This window comes from Microchirus variegatus, assembly GCF_963457635.1.
Source record: "Microchirus variegatus genome assembly, chromosome: 21".
Taxonomy (NCBI): Eukaryota; Metazoa; Chordata; class Actinopteri; order Pleuronectiformes; family Soleidae; genus Microchirus; species Microchirus variegatus.
The window spans coordinates 9987101-9999849 of NC_139822.1; the positions used below are offsets into that span (position 1 = coordinate 9987101).

Sequence of the window (12749 nt, forward strand, 5' to 3'; positions counted from 1 at the left end):
CTTTCCATCCATATATCTAGTTGTGTACATTGCTAGTTAGCCAACTGGAAAACTTTCTATCTAGTGATTTACATCGCTAGCTAACTATCTATCAATCATAGGTACATAGTTAGTGAGTTAACTAGCCAATCGGATTAGGTATGTACTAGCTAACAGCCAACTACGTATCTTGTTAGGTAAATAGCTAGTTATCCATCTATCTGTGTAGTTAAGTACATAGATAGCTTGCTAACTTTCCATCCATCTATCTAGTTGTGTACATAGCTAGTTAGCTAACTGGACAACTTAATATCTAGTTAGTTGCATAGCTAGCTAACCATCTATCAATCTGTACTCTGAGCTAACTTGCCAACTTTCTATTGGATTAGGTACGTAGCTAGCTAGCTAACAGCCAACTATGCATCTTGTTAGGTACGTAGCTAGTTATCTGTCCATCTGTCAAGTTAAGTACATAGTTAGTTAGCCAACTTCCCACTTTTCTATCTAGTTAGTTACAAAGCTAGTTAGCTAACTTGCAATTTTTCTATTTCGTTAGTTACATAGCTAGCTAACTATTTATCAATCTGCTTAGTTAGTTAAGTACATAGCTATTGAGCTAACTAGCCAACAACTGACAACTTTTTCACAGTAAAAGTATGTTTTCTTCTCTCCAGGCTAATGTTAGCATCTGTGCTGGTGTCCACTGACATATTTTAAATAAAAAGAATGCACAAACTTCAAATTACGTCAACAAATAATTTTTACAAACACGTCTGGATCACAAAAACAAAACAGTAGTAACTCGGCAACATTTATGAAATCATGGACGGTTCATTTAAATCATAAAATCAGCTGATTTTGTCAGATCTACAGAGAAAGCGCGAAATGTCACCGTGAGCCGCGGCGTCGCGGACTCTGCTGATGGACACGGCGCTCGCTCCAGACGCCGTCATGTGACTGAGGTTGTGAGGCGGCTGGTTCCAGTCTGAGGTTTGAAAATAAATATAAATTAACTCTTCAGAGGAAACGGAAGCGAGCTCGAGAAACGAGACTCACCGACAGGAAGTCTGAACGCAGAGACAGGAAGTCCGACCGTGGAGATGTTTCCCACTGTAGGAAGAGAAGAGTTCACATTTATTTATTCATCTTCCTGATTAAATCAAGGTTAAATCCATATTTAAATCATAAAACCTTTAAACAAACCTCCGTGTGTTCCCTCAACAATCGTCTGGTTGAACAGTGGAGACATGGAGTCCACGCCCCAGAGCTGAGGCAACACTCTGTCTGTACAAGACGACAACAACAACAAGAGTTATTAACAACAACAACAACACTAACAATACTGTATCATCTGTGATGTGAACTCACGTGAGTGACCTGCCATCACACAGATGTATGTACAGTCAGAACTGTTCCTCTGACTCACTGAGGAAGAAGAAATAACAAGTGTCATCATCATCTTCATCATCGTCATCATGATGAAGAAGCAGTCGCTAAACACACACACACACACACACACACACACACACACACACACCTGATAATATAGAGGCAGATTTAAAAAGCTCGTGGAAACTGGTGGAGTTCCCGATCACGTCCAACAACACTGCAGTGAAATCTGAGAAGATATAAATAAAGTTTAAGTCTTCAAAGTTTACAAAAACAAACAAACAAACAAACAGAGGGATTAGATTACAGTGTGTTTATTACCGGTTAAGTCGTTGGTGTCGTTGCTGACGCAGTAACAGAATCTTCTTCTGAACATGTCGCTCTGCACTCGTCTCACACTGGAAACTGTTTAACACACACACACACACAGGTCAGAGGTCAGAGGTCACAGGTCAGCGGTCACAGGTTAGCGGTTATAGGTTAGTGAGCCAACTTGCCAATTTTCTATCGGATTAGGTACGTAGCAAGCTAACAGCCAACTATGTATCTTGTTAGGTACATAGCTAGTTATCTAGCCATCTGTGTAGTTAAGTACACGGTTAGCTTGCTAACTTTCTAGCATCTGTTTAGTTAACTAGATAGCTAACTAACCAACATTCTATGATCAAGTTAGGTCATAGCTAGCTAACTTTCTAGCCATCTGTCTAGTTAAGTACATGGTTAGTTAGCAAACTGGCCATTTTCTATCTAGTTAGTTACTTAGCCAACTAGCTAACTCACCATCTTTTTAGCTTAGTACATAGCTAGTTAGCTAACTGGCCATTTTTCTATCTAGTTAGTTACATTGATTGCTAGCTAGCTAACTAAACCATCTTTTTATTTAAGTACATAGCTAGTTAGCTAACTGGCCATTTTTCTATCTAGTTAATTTCATAGCTAGCTAACTATCTATCAATACAGGTCACAAACATAGGTCACAGGTCAGAGGTTAACATCTAAAATCTAAATATTTAAAAGTCAACTATTCATGGAAAATCTTCAAAAACCCTGATTCAGTGTCAAACTCTCAGTTTTTGCTCATAATCCATAATAATCCAGTATTTCACAGCTGTTTATATGCTGGCGAGACTGGACGCAGTGACACTGCTGCACCACCAGATGGAGCCAGTGCCAAAGTTATATCTGTGACAGACTGACATCCTGAGATCACAGTCAGATTATCTCACTTAATCTGACGCAATCTGGACGTTTGTTTGTTTGTTTTCGTCCGTGGTCACAGATGAGCGGCGTGATGAAAAGGGGCGTGGCTTAATAACATACTTACTGTTGTAGAGGAGCAGCGTGAGTTTGTGCAGAGCCAGAGAACTGTAGGAGGTCACACTGAGGAGGGAGAAGAGCTGAGGAGAACCTGAGGAGACGCAGGAGGAGACAGAGGAGGAGAGAGAGAAGGAGAGAGAGGAGGAGACAGAGGAGGAGACAAAGGAGGAGACGCAGAGGAGGAGAGAGAGGAGTAGACGCAGGAGGAGACAGAGGAGAGAGAGAGGAGGAGACGCAGGAGGAGACACAGAGGAGGAGAGAGAGGAGGAGACGCAGAGGAGGAGAGAGAGGAGGAGACAGAGGAGAGAGAGAGAAGGACACAGAGGAGGAGACAGAGGAGAAGGAGACAGAGGAGGAGACAGAGGAGGAGACGCAGGAAGAGACACAGGAGACAGAGGTAGGAGGCGCAGGAGGAGAGAGGAGAAGGAGACAGAGGAGGAGAGACAGCAGGAGACAGAGGAGGAGAGAGAGGAGAAGACACAGGAGGAAGTCAAAAATGCTGTGAATAAAATGTGAGACAGACTTTTATAAACACACACCAAAGTCACTCACTCTCCCACACCAAAGTCACTCACTCTCCCACACCAAAGTCACTCAATCTCCCACACCAAAGTCACTCACTCTCCCACACCAAAGTCACTCACTCTCCCACACCAAAGTCACTCACTCTCTCACACCAAAGTCACTCACTCTCCCACACCAAAGTCACTCACTCTCCCACACCAAAGTCACTCACTCTCTCACACCAAAGTCCATAGAGTAAACCAGTGATTTTAGCTCACAGGGACACAGGAGCTGCTGGTCCTCTGCTGCCTCGTGTGGTCACTTTGTGTCACTGAGTTAAGTCTAAAGTAAATATTTTAAAAGCTGAATTCACTAAAATCAGTCATTGTAAGTTAGTGATGGAGGCAGCAGTGGATCAACAACTCCTGTGAACTCCTGTGTGCTGTGATGTTAAAATCACTGGTTTACTCTATGGACTTTGGTGTGGGAGAGTGAGTGGTTTACAGACTGTGGAAACAGACTTGATTTGCATTCAAAGCAGTTTAAATAAACGATCACTGGTGGTGTGATGTGAGTGAACCTTTGACCTCTAGAGCAGAGGACAGATTGAATGTGTGGATTAATCACGTCCAACAGGACAGATTTACAGCCGCACATGAGCGACATTATGATTCACGCACCTGATTGGCTTGAATTTATGAGCGTATTGACGAGCGGCGTGAGGTCGATGGCCGCGGGGTCGACGTGCTCTGCCGGGAATTCTGGGAAATAAAAGCAGGCGGTGAAGGAATGAGCGTGGTCAGCAGAGAGGAACGAGTCTCTGGGTGATTGTTATTTCACTTCACTCTCACGAGACGCACACTTTAGTCACATTAACCCGATCAATACCGGCTTTGATTTTCTTTGTGATCACTTATATAAAACGCTTCATTTAACAGCTTTAAATAAAAGGGTTTTTCTGTCATTACAGCGCAGCTATTTCCACAGTGTTTCATCATTTCTAAAAGATTAAAAGCTTAATGTAATTATTCAGAGTCAGATTGTTCTTACCTGTAGCGTTAAGGACGTCTCTGGTGTGTCTGTCCTCGTCCTCTGGTCTGTCTCTGTAAACTGCAGGGACATGAAGACAATTCTAATATATATTTATTATTATATATTTACATTTATTACACATCTTCATCTGAACAAAGTCATGATTTAGTGAGTTTAAAGCTGCACCGACACTGAGTCGATCATCCTGGTGAAATTATCTCCCTGCACCAAAGCCCATAGAGAAAATCAGTGATTTTAACATCATAGCACACAGGAGTTCACAGGAGTTGTTGATCCACTGCTGCCTCCATCACTAACTTCAAACGTCTTATTCTGTAAAATTCGGCTTTCAAAATTTTCCATTCCAATGTATTTTAGTGACACAAAGTGACCACACGAGGCAGCAGTAGACCAGCAGCTCCCGTGTCCCTGTGAGCTAAAATCACTGATTTTCTTTATGGGCTTTGGTGTGGGAGAGTGAGTGGTTTACAGACTTCCGTTTCCTGTTGTTAAAGTCTGTCTAACAGTGAAGATAAAGACGTGAACATGTGACGTAGACGTATTGACTTAAACTGACGTAGATTTTTATCAGCCAGGTCTTTAGTATTTTTGTGTTTCTGTCATTTTTCAGCTTCTTAAATGTGAATATTTTCACGTTTCTGTCATATTTTCAGTTTGTGTGCTCCATAAAACAAAGAAATCATTAAAACAGATGTTATTATTGATTATTTTATAACCTTACCTACCTGAGCTGAGGAGGATGAGGAGTAAAGTGATGAAGACAGCGATGATCACACACAGACGTGGACGTGATGGTGTTGATCTCTCCATCGTCCAGCCAACGTCCAGCTACGACCACAGATACATGAACTAAAGGAGGACGGGTCTTTGTCCACGTTTGTCTCCTCAGGTAAAACACTGAGCTCCTGTCTCTGGTGGGCGTTGAGTTTGTGTAGAGTTTGTGTTGAATGTGAACGTGGTGTCGTCATCAGGACGAACCCTCGCCGCCCTCTGTGGAGCTTGAAGAGGACAAAGCTTCACATTCACTGTCCTGCAGGACAAAAAGGAGACATCCATCTGTGAGACAGAGTTTGACTGAGACGCTGATTATCAAAGACTTTCTGTACAAAGAAAAATGTTGCTGAGAATGAAGAGTGACAAAGAAAATGTCATGGTTTACACATTAACTAGCAGGTTTAGCTTCTATGCTTGGCTTCATAGTCAGTTAACGCAATAACTAGCAGGTTTAGCTTCTAAGTTTGGCTTCAGGGAGTCCGTTAATGCAGGTTGAGCTTCTATGTTTGGCTTCACAGAGTGAGTTAACGCAATAACTAGCAGGTTTAGCTTCTACGTTTGGCGTCACAGAGTTAGTTAAAGCAATAACTAGCAGGTTTAGCTTCTACGTTTGGCTTCACAGAGTCAGTTAACAATATAACTAGAAAGTATAGCTTCTACGTTTGGCATCACAGAGTCAGTTAATGCAATAACTAGCAGGTTTAGCTTCTATGTTTGGCTTCACGAAGGCAGTTAACACAATAACTAGCAGGTTTAGCTTTACAGAGTCAGTTAAGACATCAACTAGCAGGTTTAGCTTCTACGTTTGGCTTCACAGTCAGTTAACGCAATAACTAGCAGGTTTAGCTTCTATGTTTGGCTTCACAACGCAGAAACTAGCAGGTTTAGCTTCACAGAGTCAGTTAACACATCAACTAGAAGGTTTAGCTTCTACGTTTGGCTTCACAGAGTCAGTAAACCCAATAAATAGCAGGTTTAGCTTCACAGTCAGTTAACACATCAACAAGCAGGTTTAGCTTCTACATTTGGCTTCACGGAGTCAGTTAACCCAATAACTAGCAGGTTTAGCTTGTATGTTTGGCTTCACGGAGTCAGTTAACCCAATAACTAGCACACGTAGCTTCACAGAGTCAGTTAACACATTTACTAGTAGGTTTAGTTTCAAAGCCTGGCTTCACAAAGACATTAACACAATAACTGAGAAGTTAGCTTTACCTAGTCATTTACCAAGATAATGTCATCGGTAAATAAAACAGAGGCACATCAGATGCTGACGTTTCAAAAACAATGACAGAGAAAGGTGAACACACAGGTGTTAATGATTAATCATCACTACAGAACAGTTAATCACATTAATGTAGTGACTAGTTAGTCGCTGCAGTCCTGGGTTGTCTGTGTTCACCACAGACCACATGTCAATCAAAGCTGAGGGCGGAACCACAGCGTCTTTTCCCTGAGTGTTTAATGACACAGGAAATAGATTTTGGTGTAAACAGGGCTCTGGTGGCAGAAGGCGTCAATAACAATAAATCACAGTGCAGTTAAGACCACACGCAACAGCAATATACACACATTTAAATATGTCAATGCACAGTCCAATTAAACCTGAATTTACACACAAAAAAACGATGGCGTTTGTGAGTTTATTGTCTTTTCAGAAAGAGGTCAATAACATCGCAGACTGAAACAGAGCGATTAACGCAGGTTAAATGTGTAAAATCAACAATGTCAGAAAGCCAGGTTACCATGGTGATATGTAGCATTAGCTTCACAAAGTCAACTAACTGGGTTTAGCTTAGCTTTAGTTTCACAGGTTAGCTCCACGGTCATTTCAACACAGTAACTAGCAGGTTTAGCTTCAAAGTTTAGCTTCATTAAGTCAGCTAACACAACAAGTTAGCTTAGTGGTCAGTTAGCAGTGTAACTAGTAGGTCGAGATAACACAAAAACTAAGACTAAGTTTAACTTCACAGGTTTACAGAGTCACGAAAAAACACTAACTAGTAGGTTAAGTTAGTGACGGACTGGCTTTAGAGACAGTTCTCGTGATAAATTACGACTCGGCGAAAGAGGGGACGAGAGAGAACGCGGAACCAAATTGAATGACGTCACAAATGACTCTACAATTCACAGCGCGGACATTTTCATCTCGTTTGTTTAGTTTTTCCTTCTTTTTCCCGCTCTCACCTGGTGGAGGAACTCCTCTGTGACGTCATGTTCACTGTTGACCGTGTGTCGTCACGTTGTCGTTGCCGTTCGTCACGTGTTCGCCGCAGATTCACGTCCGTTTGCTTCCTGGTTTTCAAAAAGCTCCCGTCCAATCAGCTGCTTCTATTCTCAACCGATGAGGTCCAAGCCCCGCCCACTCCCCGTTCACCTGTTAACAGTACCTGTTCTTTACTTCTGACTCATAAATAATTACGCATTTAATGATATTTTACCTGAAGTTAATGAATAAATACTTATTTGATTTTTATAAATAATTTTCTTTTACAATATTTGATTAATGTTAGACATTTATGTCAAATAAAATGTGTTCTAAAAAATAATATTATTAAATGTTTCGTTTTAATATGTAAATATAGTCTAAATATTCTAAACCCAATCCAAGAAAAAAATATTACAGTTCTATGCATATATTAATTTTATTAACAATAATAATAATAATAATAATAATAAGGGGTAGCCATAATTTAATATATATTCTTAAATTGTTAAATAAATAAAGTTTTAATTCATGCAATAATAATAATAATAATAAAACAAAAACTGGAGTGACAATATCCATTCAATTTTCAGTTCAATACTTTATTAATAACTGGTGCAATTGAAAAGACAAAAATAAAAAAATCAAGTAAGAATACATTTGCATATTATATCATTGAAACAAAAATATTAAAAGTGGTCGAATACAGAAAAGAAACTTTAGCAACTTTATTCTCCTTTTTTTTCCCTTAAATGATGATGACGATTATTGTTGTTGTTATTTAGATTATTTTAAAAGGGATGAGAACAATGATGCAGAGCTCTGAAGGCCACTCGTGTCAAAGTGTTCACACTTTCCCTTTAAAATGAAACTAAAGGAAAATAAAGCTGTGATTAACATCTGTGTGATTCAACGGCTGCATTTACACAAATTATCTCATTACTATTATTATTATTATTATTATTATTATTATTATTAGTGTCTGTCAACTGTAAACGATGGGTAATATTCAATAGGTTGTGAACGTAGTTTCTGACGATTTATTTACTATTTTATGGATGTTTTTGGCACATTTGGATGTTTATTATACACAGAAAACGGGTGAGGATGAACATTTCATTAGCATTCATTAGCTTCCACAGCTACGAGGCAGCTAGCCTGAGATGATAATCTGAACGGAGCAGTTCATTTTCTCATCAACACGACTTTGAACACATTTATTTAAACCTTAACTTCTTGTTCAGTGACTTTCAGTGTTATCGTTGCTACGTAGCAGCTAGCCTGAGCTAACTGCTAATTTCAGCTCTCTTTAAAGCTGAAGGACGTCGAGTTATTTCTTGAAAATGTGATGTAAAACTGTGGAATTTAACAAATCCAAATGAATTTTACGACATGGTTTTCCATGAGCTTCTTAGCGTCTGTTAGCTTCTGTGTTTAGCAGCTAGCCTGAGGTGACACAGCGGTTTCTGCCCTCTTTAGTACACGCTAACATATTTGATTACCAGCGTCAGAATTCACTAACTGTAACTAGGACACTGATGTGATGCTAGGCTCACATTAAGAAAAAACAAACAAACAAACATCGTAGCTTTGTCCAAAGACACAAAACATTTACTGGACAATTGTGAAATCTGTGTTTTTGGAATGACGACTCCAGGGGGCGCTGCAGACGCAGGTTTTGACAGCGAGTGAGTGTTTTCCTGTCACATTTGGACCAGATTATGATTTTTTTTTGTTTGTTTGTTTGTTTGTTTGTTTGCGTGAACGCAGCCGTCCACACGGATGTTAGCAACTATTTAGAATTTTTTTTTTTTTAAATCAAACAACTGTGGAGGACGTGAAACCACAGGAGGCAAAGGCACAAATCATTTATCGCAATTAAAAAATGACAAAGTTCATGTAGAATGTGTCGTTCAGTGCAGTTAACACAATAAAGTGCTCCTTTACACACACACACACACACACACACACACACACACAATAAATTCACGATAAAACGGCTGCGTTTGATCCTGTGAGTGAATGAGATTAAAGTCTTTAATTTACGAGATTAAAGTCGTAAAGTTATGAGATTAAAGTCGCAAAGTTACAAGATTAAAGTCTTTAATTTACGAGATTAAAGTCATAAAGTTAAGAGATTAAAGTCTTTAATTTACGAGATTAAAGTCGTAAAGTTACGAGATTAAAGTATTTATTTTGTGAGATTAAAGTCGTAGTTATGAGATTAAAGTCTTTAATTTACGAGATTAAATTAATTTACAAAGTAAATTAAAGACTTTATTCCCGTAACTTTACGACTTTAATCTCGTAAATGAATGACTTTAGTGAGGGAGTGAGTAAACAAACCTGGTGGTTGGTGTAAACCACCACGGTTTTTCCCGCAGTAGTTGGACGATAAAATGCCGACGTGAGACCGATGTACGACGATTCTCGCTGTCAGTCCGATACTGGTCAAAGAAGGAGGCGGGGCTTAATCTTAATTTATTCAAAGGCGGAGTCTGAGTGTCTGGGCTTCACGTTCAACGCCATGTGATTTACGAGCTGCAGGACGATCATGAGCTGCAGCAACAGCGCCATCTTGTGGCCGTAGCTGAAACAGGAATCAGTTTTTTAAATAAAAAAAAACGATGAAGAAACAGGAAGAGAATCTTTCAGTGACGTTTGTGTGTCGGCCAATCAAAAACGTTGTTTCATTCACAAAAACAAAACACAGTCATGTTAGCGCTCGTCGTCTGCGATCATCGGTGAAAAGTGAAACAAATCAACATTTTATGGCACATTTATTATTATATTTTAGGTCTAATTTCAGGTTTGTGGGAGAAAAACAGTGTTTCCTTCACGTCTTCACTGGAAGACAAACTATTTTTTAAAAATATCAACATTTTCCTTTTTTAAAAAAACAAACAAACAGTATTTGGTCATGTGACCACGGGTGACATGAGACTGTACACAAACAAACAAACTCTCACAGATTTAAAAAAAAACATTTCCATGTCAATCAGTAAACGAGACAAAGTAACAAGTGTAAACCATCATTCACATGACATGGACGGAGCTCCGCCTCCCCCTTGGCTTGTACGTAATTTTCCTTCCAGTGGCCACTCGTGGTACTGCAACAAAAATCACTCATGTGACGCCAATTCTCCCATTGGATATTTTAAAAAATAAACATTAAAAAAAAGGCCATAAAACCCCCAGAAAAATCTTATTTCCCAAGAGTTTCTTTAAATTATCCAAAATATCCAGTCAAATCTATTTTGAATATTTCCAAAATTCCCGAACAAAAGTTCTCATGGAAAAGTTTCTGGAAATTTACTAGAAAATTGAATCCAGTGACAGTGAAACAATAAAGATGAGTCATTCTCAGCTTCAGAGGCACATGAATGAATGAATGAATGAATGAATGAATGAATGAATGAATGAATGAATGAATGGAGGTCAGCAGGGATCATCATGATCCTTTTAAATCCAGAGATAATAGTGAGGAATAATAAGAGTTTAACTGTAATATAATCAGTCCATAAGTTGGATAATAAGAATAGAATATAAGTTATTCGTAAATCAGTAAATAAGTGTTTGGTTCACGTCTCTAATTCTACTCGTTTTTCTGCTTCCACGCCGCGTTTTCAACTGGATCTGGACGTTTGTTTTCTACTGCTAGGAGCACCGGGCGGGTGGAGTTTGTAGAGCAGGAAGTGTGCTGCAGCCACGGGGGGTGACCACTTCCACTTAAGCGCTGACGTTTAACGACAGTCGTGGAAAATAACAAAGAAAACAAAAATAACAAAGAAAAATAAACGACTGTAAGTTATATATAACACAGGAAGTAGCAAGTCAGAGGCTCTTATTTTGAAAAGCCAGGTTGAAAAGAAGATGATGAACTATTCTCTAAGAATAGTTTTATTTACCTGCCATCAAATAGTTTGGACAGGAAGTCAAATAGTTTGGACAGGAAGTCAAATAATTTGGACAGGAAGTCAAATAATTTGGACAGGAAGTCAAACAGTTTACACAGGAAGTCAAATAGTTTGGACAGGAAGTCAAATAATTTAGACAGGAAGTCAAATAATTTGCCATCTTTTAACAAACATGAACGTAATTAGTGTGTAAACACAAACTAACACTCACTTTTGTTTTCGCAATTTTCCTGAATTCACCTCTTGTGTTCAAACATAAACGACAAGACAATAAATAAATAAATAAATAAATAAATACCACAGTAACAGCAGCAGAAACAACAGCAGTGCCCCCTGTTGGTGGCGAGCTCCAAACAGGAAATGCCACCGTGACTTCCTGTTGAAGCGCGGCGTGGGAGCTGTTGTGTAAACGTCACCTGACTCTGAAGGTGCTTGAACATGCGATAAAGTGTGTAATAATTCAAGTGTAAATATCGTTACATTCCGTATCGGCATCGTCCGACGTCTAAAGCTGAAAAAAAAAAATGGTCTGCTAATCGCAAACGTTTGTGAAACCGATCACGTACGAGTAGATTTTCCGGTCTTTTACGATGATTGCGTTGAGAATTTAAAAAACCAAAGAACTCTACGTTGTGGTTGAAAAGTAGAAAATCGTCGGATTTTTTCGTAATCGTAAAAGTGACACACCCACTCGGGTCACTCATGCTGCGTGGTCGCAAAATCTGTCGTATATAAAATTTTAATATGTTAACTTGTGCGGGAAAAATAATTGGTTCTTCCAGTGTCGCTGTGAAAGATGTTAGCGATAGCATTAGCATTAGCCCCACGTGAGTCGTTACGTTAGTTTTTGTGTGAAAAAAAAAAGTTAATTCACGTTTTTCGGGAAAAAGTTTTGAACGGGGCCGAGGAGCTAAGTTTGTTTTCATTACGTATGTTGTTAGCTTTAGCATTAGCTGCGGCTAGTTGGAAAACTAAAGTTGTTTTTTTTGTACGTCCCTGAATTCACGTGATTTAGCGTTTTGTCGTGGCGTTGAAAACATAAATGAAGCGATGACAGCAGGTTCTACACATTCACGCGTCCATCATCGACGTACGAAACAAACACAGGAGACTTTTGGTTCCACTTCCCCCCCCCCCCCCCCCCGCCCATGGTGCATTATCATGCAAACCGTGCAAAAGTAAAACAAGAAAAAGAATGAAAATGTATTCATATAAAAAATAAGTGTTATAAAATGGCATAGCAGGTAAATGTTTCCCATTCAATCTCTTTTTCCCGCCCGTTTCCTGATCTGCTGAACGCGGCAGCGTCTACGCTAACAATGGTCACATGCGTCACATGCAGAGTGCGCTTGGCTTTGCAGCGATAAAGCTTTCAGGTGTATATTAATATGTCGATTAATGTTCTTCTTCCTTTGAGTGCACTGTACAGAGTTTTACTTTACAAACACCGCCGCCGCCGCTCTCCATCTGGACCGCGGTTGGTGGATGACATCTCGGCAGTGGCCTCTGGAGGTCGTGGACGCGGCGTCGTGGAGGCGGATCAGACCCGCGGATCTGGCTTTGACCCAAACCTGGTTTGGGTTTGGAGGCATTGGCTCAGAGTCAGAGTG

At 39.7% G+C, this 12749-nt stretch overlaps 1 protein-coding gene across 1 annotated transcript in view; it reads right to left on the reverse strand.

Annotated features, from left to right (window-relative positions):
* Nucleotides 1-12731, reverse strand: part of hhla1 (HHLA1 neighbor of OC90) — a gene marked incomplete at both ends in the record, with an annotated part of 17726 nt that extends 4995 nt beyond the window's left edge. Inside the window, 11 exons of the mRNA XM_083907998.1 lie at nt 872-964; nt 1036-1089; nt 1183-1263; nt 1357-1404; nt 1517-1597; nt 1690-1773; nt 2693-2776; nt 3870-3950; nt 4240-4299; nt 5221-5272; nt 12582-12731. Of these exons, the coding sequence (XP_083764124.1) occupies nt 872-964; nt 1036-1089; nt 1183-1263; nt 1357-1404; nt 1517-1597; nt 1690-1773; nt 2693-2776; nt 3870-3950; nt 4240-4299; nt 5221-5272; nt 12582-12731 (868 nt within the window). The remainder of the gene's footprint in view (nt 1-871; nt 965-1035; nt 1090-1182; nt 1264-1356; nt 1405-1516; nt 1598-1689; nt 1774-2692; nt 2777-3869; nt 3951-4239; nt 4300-5220; nt 5273-12581) is intronic.
* Nucleotides 12732-12749: the final 18 nt, after the last annotated feature.